The 13,899-nt window shown below is 47.6% G+C and overlaps 1 protein-coding gene across 1 annotated transcript in view; it reads right to left on the bottom strand.

The window, feature by feature from the left end:
* Positions 1-977: 977 nt before the first annotated feature.
* lrrc17 (leucine rich repeat containing 17) overlaps positions 978-13,899 on the bottom strand; it is a 49,876-nt gene continuing 36,954 nt past the window's right edge. Inside the window, exon 4 of the mRNA XM_084331170.1 lies at positions 978-3,621. Within this exon, the coding sequence (XP_084187296.1) occupies positions 3,200-3,621 (422 nt within the window). The 3' untranslated portion in view covers positions 978-3,199. The remainder of the gene's footprint in view (positions 3,622-13,899) is intronic.

Here is a 13,899-nt window from a genome sequence, read left to right as displayed (position 1 = left end):
CCAAGAGTAAAGACCTTAACCCTGTCAAAACAGAAGTCAAAGTGTATATTTTAAGCACTACGTTTGTTTACACGTAGTAACACAACTATGTACGTAGGCTATACAGTACGCGTGTGTGTGCATATGTGTGTGTGCGCTGAGGCAGGTGGCCAGGAGCGAGCAACAAGACGGTATAAATATGGAATATTAATACAATCTATTCCACTATAGCTATAGTGTGCTGTATGATGACAATACATTTGAATCTAATCACATTTTGATCTGTCACAAATCGCTACCGTGCTACCTGTTGAATACGGGGAGCACAGATGCTGACCCTCTCGCTTCCCTTTTGCACATGGCCCTGGCCTTATAAGGAGCTGGCGGGGCGTGTCTGTATGCAAATTCAGGTGTACGAGAGGAAACTTACGACAATGTTGGTGAGTGAGGTCCATTGTTCACAATGAGATGATGCAATAATGGCAATAACACTTCTGTTTCCATAGTAACATGATAGCAAATGAGGATAACTGATTACATTGGAAGTAAATGAAGTAAATTAGGGATGCTCGATATTGGCTTTTTTACCGATACCGATATACCGATATTGTCCAACTCTTAATTTCCGATACCGATATCAACCGATACCGATATATGCAGGGTTCCCCCCCCCCCAAAAAAATTGAATAATTTCAGGTAATTAACATTACATATATCTTGTTGTGGAATTAACACAACATTATGCATACTTTTGACAATAAATAAAATCAGAATTTGTTCTTACTTGCTTGCCTGGGTAGGTTATAGAAATGTAAAAAAGTCTTTTTTGAAAATCGATATTTTCCGATATCACATATTAATGCCGATATCAGCCGATAATATCTGTAGGCCGATAATATTGGACATCCCTAAAATTAATGTTGCTGTGATGATAGAACAAGATTCCTGTCTCCATTCATCATTACCAATCACACTACTTCAGACACAAACGTCAGAAAAAAATTACACCCAATTTTATTTCCAGAAATAAACCCATACATTAATTAAAAACAACAAAAAGACCAAAAAGAAAACTAGTATACTTTGAAAAAAGTATATCCTGAACTCAGTATCAAAATGAACAGAAACCAGCACCTACTGAGGACACACTGGGATTTTCCCATAGCCTGGAAGGACATCTCCATGGGAACCGTCACTTTTTTACCTATAGCTGCACCTAAGTCTCACCTAAAAAGTTATTTATAAACCTATCCCTTACCATAACCACTCCCACCACCTAAAAGATTAAAATAAATGTACAAACTTCCTTCCCAGCTATGGGATCTAGACACTACCTTTTCCAATGGGGGGAGGAGCACCGAAGGACATTTGATCTGATACAGACTGAATTGGGAATGTTCTGCAAGAATAAAAAACAACAGTTCAACCTTTTCATCTCCAAAAACCCCCACCTCTCCTCTCTTTTTAAAGGTAGCGTAAGTGATGTGGTATTATGTATTTGTGATGTTAGTCATTTATTGTTCTGCTCTGGGTAGTCATGTGCACGTCACGTGGGCATTTCACTCACCAAAGGGGTCAGAGCTCTGGGTCAGCCATCTGCCGGGGGCTCGCTGCCTTGCTCAAGGACACGTTAACCGTCATGGAGGGCTGAACCTGTGAACTTTCAGTTACAGGACAGTTTGTCTAATCGCCTATCCTCTCTTAACCGGACCCGTCAGATCTGTAGTCACACGGAACCATCTGGAAAGTCGTCCTTTGAAACAGTTTGGATTAGGAACACTCGATCACAGGACACTGATTGGTCCGAATGACTGTGGTGCATAACTTGAAGCCTGACATGATGGATTCTCACGTGACCTCACAAAGCAAGGTCAGCCTTCTCTACCCCACCTCCCTGGATTTTAAGCGGGACGTATTTAACCTTGTGTGGTTTTTTGTCACTTAACATTATTGGGATTTCAAAACAATAAAGCCATAGAAATGTATGTAAACATTGAACAAATATTTAACTATTAAAAGCAGTCTAGATGGCATATGGTTAATATTAGCCATTTACCTGCTAGATCACTTTTATCAATGAAAGTGCTATTTGTCTTAAATTCAATATTTTTTTACTTTTAGTAAAATATTTTCCATATTTATTAGTTTTCACCTCATTTCCACACGTTCAGGTTCAGTGGACCTGAACACCACGTATGTAATATAAATGTGTAGGTTGGGGGGGGGGGGGGGGGGGGGGGCACAGTGTGCACTCAATGAAAATGTGTTATTTTATATGTTCTTCACATAAAATTTGTCAAGGCCAATGAGTCTCAGGTTTAGAAAATAATTAATTGTATCATTTATCTTTTAGTAAACATTGAAAACGGGTGCCACAGACCTGCACACCACACGAAGGTTAAGCGGGACATAAATCGTGGCTCATCGTGTTTGGGAGAACGTCCAAGGAATAGTTGTCGATTGTAAATCTTATAAAGACAGATTAAACACGTCGGTTTTTGTATGCACTAGGTCTTTTTTTTTTACGTTACTTTTATTGCCATAATCTTCCGGATTACGCTGAACGGTAGCAGAGGGAGTAGTAAATGTCTCGCGAATGTCACCCCTACATCTTCTGGTGGCGATAACATCACATCGCTATGTCTACTTTTAAAAAGTCAACCAATCCATCCAAAAGTTCATCCATTGACCTTTATTCTGAAGAGCAATTCAGAGTGTCTGTGTGTAAACACAAATATTCTTCTACTACTACACTGTCATCTGCTTCAATATGGCGCTATGGAATTTCAACGTAGGGTGCAAATTCCATTTTGTCGTGCATCTGTTCAACACTCTGCATGAAACGGTTTAGAATTATATGACCGGATGAGGACCTGGAGATTTTTTTGGAGGCTGCACAGTGCCGAATGTCTGGTGCATGTTTTCTTTGATCTTCTCTTGGAAATCTATCTTGGAATTCTATCTGGAACTCCGTAGCTCTCAGTTTGCCAGCAGCCGCTGTTACACCGTCGCTAGACTGTTCACCTTTAGGAATCGCGTCTCACATCATATCGTACACCTATCGTAAACCAGACCATGACGGTGTGTGTGTAGTGTGTAGACACGGACACTCTGAATTGCGTTTCACTCAACAGTCCATCCTTAGACCCAGTATTGTAAGTCAAAAGTTGGCCCGCTGACATCCGCTTGGATCCGACAGTCCGCGGGTCGTTCCTCCTCTCTAACTCAACCTGATGATCTCGAACTTCTTCTGCCTCCTGTCCTTCAGGGGGCTGGGCATAAGCTCCGCCTCCTCCTCGTCCGTCAGCTCCTGGGCCTCCCGCTGCGGTCCGCCCCCCTCTCCCGTCTGTCCCGTTTGTCTGTCCTTGGGACACTCCCCGTTGTAGGTCTTCACGTAGTTCTCCACAGACCAGCCCCTGAACTCCTGGGGCTCGGAGCAGATCAGGCCGGTGTGGGAGACGCCCGCGTGGTGCTTGAGCCAGTAGACCAGGTAGTGGATGTTGTAGTCACACACCCAGGGGTTGTCGGCCAGCGACAGCCGCCGCAGGAAGTACAGGTCCTCCAGGACGCCGTACTGGAAGTTGTGGAGGCTGTTGTTGGAGAGGTCGAGCTCCCTGAGGTACAGCAGGCCGGCGAAGGCAGCTGAGGGGGAGAGAGAGAGAGAGAGAGAGAGAGAGAGAGAGAGAGAGAGAGAGAGAGAGAGAGAGAGAGAGAGAGAGAGAGAGAACAGGGTTACAGGATGTCATGTTATAGCAGTTGATAGATGGATAGATAGATAGATAGATAGATAGATAGATAGATAGATAGATAGATAGATAGATAGATAGATAGATAGATAGATAGATAGATAGATAGATAGATAGATAGATAGATAGATAGATAGATAGATAGATAGATAGATAGATAGATAGATAGATAGATAGATAGATAGATATAGATAGATAGATAGATAGATAGATAGATAGATAGATAGATAGATAGATAGATAGATAGATAGATAGATAGATAACAGAAGGTTTTTAAGATGCTTGCAGTAATGTGTCTGATTGACCAGAGAGAGTGTATGTAATTTATGTATGAGATATTATGTGAAATATCAATGCTCAATATTAGTGACCAATATCAGATTCCAGTGTGAACTGCTCACACTCCTGAAACTGAGCTTCCATGGTTGCATTCCCAGAGAGACAGAGACAGTGAGAGGGAGATAGAAAGAGAGACGGAGCGAAAAATAGAACAACAAAGAGAGCGCAAGAGAGAGGGAGGAAAGTATATTATTGCCTGTCCCTTTGTGAGTGACATGGTCAGGAAAAGCTGTTATGGTCCGTAATAATCATACATTGTTTTCAGCTGTCGGTTACACACAGTCTTACACTTACAGGAGACACACGTACAGGAATTTACAGTGAGTTCAGGCTTTACGATCACCTGCCACCAACTTTGTAACACAAGGATGAACAGGGACTGTTGATGTGCCTAATAGGTTACAGACATATTTAGCTGTGCTTGTGTGTGTGTGTGTGCGTGTGTGCACGTGCATATGTGTGTGTGCATGTGCGCGAGCACGTGTGTGTGTGTGTGTGTGTGTGTGTGTGTGTGTGTGTGTGTGTGTGCATCCACGTGTGCATGTGTAAATTGTGTATGTATTTAAGTAATGGGCAGTGCACGTCTGTTTCACGCTGTCCACCAGCCTTGGGCTTAGCTTTGATCTCCAGAACGGAAGAAGGGACGGCAGGAAGGGGGGGGGGGGGAAGCAAGAGAGTCTGTGGAAAATGCAGGAATGGAGAGATCAGGGAGGGTGGGGGGGGGGGTATGTGTTCTTGTGAAATGAGGGGACGAGAATGCAGGCCAGAGAGAGACGTGACTCGCTGGTAATTTGAAATATCTGTAACAGATTACAGCTACTCTACCACTCCCTCTGTCAATCCCATTAGTGCTGGGCTGTATATTGTCATATGTGGTCTTCTGTAGCTCAATGGGTTAGAGGTTCCATTCCCTGTGTAGCTCAACGTTAGAGGTTCCATTCCCTGTGTAGCTCAACGTTAGAGGTTCCATTTCCTGTGTAGCTCAACGGGTTAGAGGTTCCATTTCCTGTGTAGCTCAACAGGTTAGAGGTTCCATTCCCTGTGTAGCTCAACAGGTTAGAGGTTCCATTCCCTGTGTAGCTCAACAGGTTAGAGGTTCCATTCCCTGTGTAGCTCAACAGGTTAGAGGTTCCATTCCCTGTGTAGCTCAATAGGTTAGAGGTTCCATTCTGTGTGTAACTCAGTGGGCTAGAGGTTCCATTCCCTGTGTAGCTCAATGGGTGAGAGGTTCCATTCCCTGTGTAGCTCAATGGGTGAGAGGTTCCATTCCCTGTGTAGCTCAATGGGTGAGAGGTTCCATTCCCTGTGTAGCTCAATGGGTAAGAGGTTCCATTCCCTGTGTAGCTCAATGGGTTAGGAACCGGAGCCTGCTAACGGAACCCAACCCTATTGGTGTGTGTGTATATGAGTGTGGACAATTCAGATACATACACTTAAAGGAACACGCCAACATTATCGGGAATGCTCTCACCGTCTTCTCCAGAATCAGACAAGAAGACATGCAGATACCAATTTCCTCTCTGTGTGATCAGTAGAAAGCTATCCATCTGCAAGCTATAGCCTAGCTTAGCACAAATTAATGGAAGCCAATAGGCTACGGACCACTAGCCTAGCTTAAAACTTTGGGAATGGTGATTTTGGCCAACACCTAGGCTAGCTGGTTATTATCCGCTTCAATTAATGTACCATTATGTAATAATAACTTTCCAGCCTTATTGCTGGATATTGTAAACAAGTTACAGTGGAACAGTAATATCATGCTTTTCCAATGTTTTACCTACTCTACCACTGCACAGAAATGAGGCATTTCCTTTCTAAAATGGTTACCAATGGTTACCATGGCAGCCATGTTGGAAGAAAGACAACTACACAAACATCCTGTGCATGCCCCCCGCACAACAGTTGCCCGTCCCTGACAAAGAGGCCAAAGGAAACGGGAGGAGAAAAGGAAAAATGAAGGGAAGTGCAAAATACTCTCTCCCCCCTCCTCCCTCATCGCTCTCTCAGACAGTCTCCCTCTTATCGCTTTCCTCAAGAGACTGACTGACCTGCGTGTTTCTCCTACTGTTGGTCTGTTTGTTTGTTTGTACATGAGACCGCAGGCAGACCAGCCTGGTTTAGTTCAATAACATTCTTCACACGGCACACTGAAATGAATGGAAGCAATCTGGGTCCAGTTTTATTTGTTTTTGTTTTTTAAAACGGTAGTTCAGAGACACAGACTAGTATTGTACACAGAGAGGGAGGGAGACAGAGAGAGAAAATCACGTTGGGTTATTATTATTTGAGGCATTTTATTAGGTGAAGGGACGTCTCTAGACTGTCGAAGGAGCACTCTGTGGGTTTGTGGGTTGGTTGGTTCATTAGTTGGTTTGTTTGTTTCGTGCAAAGCTGCAATTCACGATTCATCATCCACTGCACTAGCCGACTTGTACATTATATTCTAATGCTAAAGTCAATGTAAAGCGATAATGTGTAATTAAAACTGTTAAAGTTAGAGGTTCTATGTAGGATTGTTAGTAACTGTCTAACTGCATATATAACTGTTTCCACTAGAGGGCGCTCTAGGCGGAGCCACTCAAGATACCACCAGGTGGCGAGTATAAATCGAGATGTCTCCTCCCCCTCTATCTCTTCTTCCCCACCTACCTCTCACGGAGAGGAGGACTCATGTGCTGCTGTCCTAAACATGTGAATGAAATAAACCACGCCAAAGGCTAAAGATAGAAACCATGCCTCTTGACCACATTATTGTCGCCCCATAGCCAGATTCTGTCAACAAAAACAATGTGTAAAAAAACCAAAACCATAATTGAAATTGAAATGTGATTGATTGCCCAGCCCTACCGCATAGGCTGTCGACTAGGGCACCATCCACTAGGGGGCGCCAGCTGCCAGGCCAAAAAAGATCCCCCAAAAACTGTTGCCATCATCGGACATCATGATCGAAAGTGTACATTTACGAAAGTTCTCCTCTGGATGCCTGAATGCGTGAAAAGGTGTTTGTAAATGGCCAAAATGTTCTCAGCTGCGCTCCCCTGAATGAAGAACATGAATAACTCATTGTTAACCCATTCTCTGCCACCACTTTGATCATCCTAAACCATTCTCTGCCAGTACTGTAAGTCTATGGAGATGTTCACCTTCTTTGCAGGGCTATAACTTTTTAAATTGTATTGCGCTGCTGGCGGGACAAAATCTCATAACTCCAAAAACCCAACTTTTCAGCAGATGAAAAAAACGAACACAGATTTGAGGGTGAATAGAGTTAGGAGGTTTAGACAGATGATCGGTTTAATGCTTTCCCATTGTTTAAACTTTGTAAAACCCACACACACATATGGAGGATGATCTACGAAGTTGATTTATATATAAAAAAAATTAAATAAAAAATGGAGTTATGAGGTTTTGTCCCGCCAGCAGCGATTGCTAAATTGACATTACTATGGCCCATTCAACATCGATTATCTATTGTTCAGGATGTAGGAACGTTTAACTTTTTCATTCACACATTCATACGAAAATACGTCTAGAGTATAAATATGTTTTTATCGTTTTCTGCAGTATTTCCTAGAACGTGAGTGTTGTGAAGGGCCAGATTAAACCGAATATATATATTTATTTATATATATATATTTAATTGTATTTGTATATTCTCTAATATTCCCTGATATCCCTTGTATATTCTTTGTACAATATGCATTGAATATCCATTCTAGCCTACTGAACATCCCATAATAGTCTCCATTCTACTATTGGTCGAGACCTTGGTGCCAGGCTGCCATACCCCTCAGACCCAGTTCAAACGTACCGCTCGACATGTACGAACAAGTCCTAGTTCCGCGTAGGAATTTGGCTACCGCACCACTAATGGGACTATTTGTTCATAGTGCGTATATATACTGCGCTACTAAAGTAGGACTTTCTTTTCAGTCCAGTTTCTTACCCTCCAATAGAGTCACAGACGTAAAGCCTCCCCGCGACGCCACGTGTGGGAGTAAGGCCAAGTTCGCCTACCATCGGTATTGAGACATCGTGTATATTAATATTTGAATAGTCATATTTGGCACTATATCGTCGAGTTGGACGTAGTCTATTAAGCTAATAATAGTCTGTTAATATATAGTGCTTCGTGCGGTGAGAATACTACCGTAGTCAGTACCCCATCGTTTCGGGCAGAGAACTGGCTGCTTACCCAGGGTGGTTGACCCTATGTGAAGCTGCACCCGAGGAGCCCCAGAGCCGACGAGCGAGTGGACCTGTATACCGGATTATTCTACCGACGACAGCCCGCCTTCCCAGGCACGGATTATGCTTTGGATACTTTGATTATTCCATGGATAAAGACCCCCGACACTGCCGTGTGTTGGAACCCCCCCCCCTGGAGAGGACGCAAGGTGAGGAGACGCTCTGCAAGACGAGGTCGCTTCACGTCTCTCCCCCGTGGACCGGAGAGAGCCGGCCCACAAAGAGTCCACCTGCTTTCATCTGTGGTCCAAGGATCGCCGGCGCATTGAACGGCACTACAGTGGGTTCACCTGGGATACCCTTGGCCGGACGAGGCAGCCGGATTCTACCCCCCCCCCCCCCCTCCTACTCCTGTCGGCTTACAAGCGACCGGATTAACCCCCTCTAGTGTATCTAGTATAATCATTAAAGTATCATTGCTGTTATTCCTTAACTATTCCAGGTCGTATATTTACCACCTGCGCCTTAAGAGATTGGACATTCTCTATTGATATACCGACGAATACTCCTTGCCATAAAAGTGCATACTATTTCAATTCATAAATGTAATTAAGTGATTAAGTGCTTATTCTACACACCATCGCTGTGTAGAAATAAAGACCTGTTTCTAATTCGTACATTTGTGTTGGATCCGTTTCATCTACGTGAGAGTGTTCATGATAATATATTTATGCCGTGTACTGGGTGGCCGAATATTAAGTACAAAGGTAGTGGTAGTAAGTATCATATCTAGTAATACAGTCAGGGAATTGTACCCCTCAGTTACAATTGGTCCTTCGAGCCGGAGGGTAATTAGTGTAATATTAATATAGTGTTATTAATATTGAAATGGCCTATGATGAACACTCCACGAAACGATCCTCCTAACCAACGCCCGCAGCGCGAACGACGGCTCCCTCAGTACTTAGAGGCTTACGCTGTCAGTCAACAACCTAGTCTTCTACTAACAGTAAACGCGGTAAAACTAGAAAGTAAAAGTATGTCTAACCCCAACGCCCAGACTACCCCGACCATAGAGGCCCCTACGGGCTCTAATGTAACTGACCAAGTTCACGGTGGGGACCAGTGGGAACCAGACATGACTTCACATCCCGCCAGTACTGAAGAAGTAGTCCCCGATGAGTCCCGGGAGGAATACAACGCTACCGAGAGAGAACTCGGCACGGAAGAAGACGGGGAGAGCACCGTGGAGATAGAGCTCCAAGGCTCCGCAAGGAGTACCCCGAGGGAAGGCTCCCCTATACAACCGCCTTCTCCCAGCGAGGCAGAGAGGACCCTACAGCAGGCCTTCCTCATCAGCCTGAACGCCGCTGCTGAACGTGACCGACTGCAGATCCAGCAGCGAAGCGAACACGAGCAGATACGTCTAGAAATAAGACGCATTCAGATGGAAGAGAATGTGGCCCGAGAACGAGCCGGTGCTCAACGGGACGCAGCGCGCGACAGACAGCAGTCGCAACTAATAGAACAGCTGATCAGATGGACAACACCCTCTCCCTCCGCCAGAGGCTCCAGGAACTCGTCTAGACACACCTCCAGGGCGGCATCCCCTAGCCGAGTAAACAACCCTGAACTTGACCAACAGACGAGGTCTATACCCCCCACAGACCACCTCCCCCCACCGGTCCAAGCGAGACCTAGCAACCGGGAAGGAGCAGCATATCCTGTGGAGAGGCTAAACCAGAGACTACAAGCACTGGATGACCTAACTGAAGACGAAGAGGAAGAGGAGGAGAACCACGCCCGAAGACAGCACAGTACTCTACCGGACCAGGAGGTCCGGTACAGCCCAGGCTATACTCCCGCGGAGCTGCGCTACAGACCCCCGACTCTATACACGGGTGAGCACGACGCACGACCCGCACCGAGGAACAGCACCTGGACAAGCGGGCCATGGTACACTGCCGGTACCAGCCCATACCAAGGAGCGGGAGGAGACTCGCCTAGGAGGCCTCTCCCCCAACGCTCGCCGATGTATCCACAGTCAGCGTCATACATTGGCACGCCTATGGTACCCGACTTCACCCAAGAGAACCGGGCCCAGTATACAGAACTCCGCATGTGTCTGGAGACCATGTTGGTGGATGTATTGGATGAACGCCACAAATACGCCATCCTACTGAAGCACTTAAAGGTGCCCCGCGCACATAATATAGCGCTCGCCTACGCGACTTCCACCACCCCATACACAGCAGCGCTGGTAGCATTGGACCAGAGGTATGGGCGCATATGGGATTACGTGATCCAGGAGATCCGACACATCGACCGCTTACCCCCAGCAATAGACAATCGAGCACTGGACGACCTGTCCATCAGAGTGCAGTCCCTGGTAGGAATGTTGGGAGCGCAAAGAGAGAAGGGGAGGCATGAACTTTACGCCAACTCAAATGTGGAAAGGATCCTGGAGAAGCTGCCGCCCGCTCGTCAGGAGCGCTTTAGGCGGCAGAGGGACCACAGAGACCCGAATAGCCCCGAACCGAACCTCCTCGATCTAGCAGACTTCCTGGCGAGAGAAGTCAGCAGCCTACGGCTAGATACATTCGGACGGAGCACCCCTGGCTCCAGAGAAGGAACCAGACGACTAAATGATGGAAGAAGATCGGTGACTGTGATGCACCAATCGGAGTCAGTACCGAGCAGCAGGAGCCACAGTACCCCCTCCAGAACGGAGAAGTGGAAGATAGTGTGCCCCTACTGTGAGAAAGAACACTGGCTAGCGCAATGTGACTCCTTCCCCAAGCTGAACGCGGAGGAAGCAGGTCAATGGATAAAGTCCAACAAGCGCTGTTTTCGCTGTGCGCGCTCACACATGGCAGCCGAATGCCGCTTAAAGAAAAGGTGCACCAAGTGCGATGGAGCCCATCTGGACATACTTCACGACAGTAACAGACGGCGCCCTTCACCTGCACCATCCAGCCGCAAAGCGAGCGTCATGTACATCGATCCCGCCAGCAGCAGTGGAGCCCGAGTACTCCTAAAAGTAGTGCGTGTGACACTAAGCTACCAGAATAAAGTCCTGGACACTTACGCCGTCCTCGATGACGGGTCAGAGAAGACCCTGCTGCTCGCCTCCGCTGCGGCCCAGCTAGGGCTGCGGGGAAGCGAAACCCAAATGACAATTCGGACAATAAGACGAGATTTGAAGACGATAAAGGGCGAGAATGTCTCATTCTCTATCGCAGCAAGCGGCCAGCCTGAGCGACGGTACCAGATTGCAGACGCTTTCACCAGCCAAGAAATAGGACTGTCGCGGTACACATACCCCGTCGCCAAGCTGATGGAGAAATATGCACATCTGCGCAAGTTACCGATCCCGCTCATAGACAATGCTATGCCGACCCTGTTGATAGGCTCCGACCATGCAGACCTCATTGTCCCGATAGACCGGGTTCATACCGGACCCCGAGGCTGCCCTGCAGCAGTCGAGACCCGTTTGGGATGGACTCTCCAAGGCCCGCTCGCCAAATCTCTCAACCGAAGTACAGCCACTAGATGTCTCCACTCCCGAGTCACAGAGGGAGAAACCGCACTCCTGCAACACGTAGAGCGGCTATGGACTTTGGAACAAATGCCCTTTAAGAACGGAAAGAAAGACATTCGCTCTAAAGATGACATTTACGCCATTCACCTCCTCGAGACAGGGACCAAGAGAGTCCCGGTCAACGGCGTGTTGAGATACGCCACGCCACTCCTGCGGCGAGAAGGAATGCCTACTTTCCACGCCAAGACAGACGCCACAGAACGGTACCTGCTGAACACGGAGCGGCGCTTAGCCAAGAACCCCGCCCAAGAGAGTGTATACCGCGCTGAGATTGAGAAGCTCATCACAGCGGGACACGTCACAAAGATGGACATTAAAGAGGCTGACCAGACCACTGAATCGTGGTACGTGCCCCACCACAAGGTCCATCACAACGGTAAAGACCGCATAGTATTTAACTGCAGCTACCAGATCGGATCCCAAAATCTGAATAAAGAGTTACTGCCCGGTCCCACACTCGGCCCCTCCCTACTCGGCGTTCTACTCCGCTTCCGCCAGGAAAAGGTGGCCATCAGCGGGGACATTAAAGGAATGTTCCTGCAGGTGAGATTAGTAGAGGCGGACAAGCCCCTGTTACGGTTCCTATGGAGAGAGAAGCCAGGAGATGAGCACCCAGCCATCTACCAATGGGAAGTCCTCCCCTTCGGAACGACGTGCAGCCCCTGCTGTGCGACATTTGCACTACAGAAACATGTAGCAGAGGACCCAGCAGCGGACGAAGAGGTCCGACACAGCGTAAAGAACAGCTTCTACGTAGACAACTGTCTACAAAGCCTTTCAACCCAGGAAGAAGCCGAGGCTCTCCTGATTAAACTCCGCGCCTCATTGATCAAAGGCGGCTTTGATCTCAGGCAGTGGGCCAGCAGCGATCCGCAAGTACTGCGCAGCCTCTCCTCCGAGGACAAGGCAGCCAGCAGCGAGACCTGGATGGCTACAATCCCGGGAGAAGCCCAGGAGATGACCCTGGGATTGGTGTGGCGATTCAAAACAGATTCGCTTCACTACAGACACAAGCCCCTGACTACGGAGCAGGGAAGGCCGGCGGCGGCGCCGACCACCAGACGGAGTGTGTACACAACACTCGCCCGACAATACGACCCGCTAGGATGTATTCTACCGTACACCACCAGGGCAAAAATGATTGTACGAGCATTGTGGGACAAGGACCAGGGCTGGGACGACCCCATTCCCGCACACCTTGCATCCACCTGGAGAGAGTGGGAGATGGAGCTCCACTCACTCCCAGGCGTTAATATGCGCCGAAGCTACTTCCCACCCACGGTGAGGCCAGAGACATGTAAAATGGACTTACACGTCTTCAGTGACGCCTCAGAGGTCGCATACGGATCAGTAGCCTACTTGCGGGCCCAAGACCAGGGGGGAGAGATCTACACAGCATTTGTCCTCGCCCGCTCGAGAATAGCCCCACGCAAGCAACAATCTATCCCACGTCTAGAGCTCTGCGCAGCCCTAGCCGGAGCGCACCTAGCCACGCTCATCCAACGTGAGCTCACCATACCGGTGTCTAGAACAATCCTGTGGTCAGATTCCACGACGGTACTCGCCTGGATCAAATCGGATTCATGCAAGTACAAAGTCTTCGTGGGAGTCAGAGTCACCGAGATTCAAGACTTAACCGAAGAGTTAACCGGAGAAACAGAGTGGCGCTACGTTGATACAAAACAGAACCCAGCTGACGTCATCACCCGGGGGATGCCCCTGGATGACCTCACCCGTCGCAATGTCTACAGTGACGGCCCCGCATTCCTAAGACTCCCGGAAGGACAGTGGCCCATGCCTATCCCGAGGGAAGCAAGTCCAGAGGAGGTGGAAATTAAGAAGTCTGTGTTCTGTGGATTGAGCACCGTAGCCTCCACCGACCCTAACATAGACGATTGCACGTCCATAGAGAGTGCACAACAAAGAACATTCCTGCGGTACCACCCGGAGTGCAAGTCCCCCGCTGATATGTCAGCAGCTAACTACGAGGAAGCAGAATTGCTTCTACTGCAGCGAGCCCAGAGAGACTCGTTCCCCGATGAATTG

The sequence above is a fragment of the Notolepis coatsorum genome, assembly GCF_963971535.1.
Source record: "Notolepis coatsorum genome assembly, chromosome: 15".
Classification (NCBI taxonomy): Eukaryota; Metazoa; Chordata; class Actinopteri; order Aulopiformes; family Paralepididae; genus Notolepis; species Notolepis coatsorum.
This window is presented reverse-complemented; position numbering and strand designations above follow the sequence as displayed.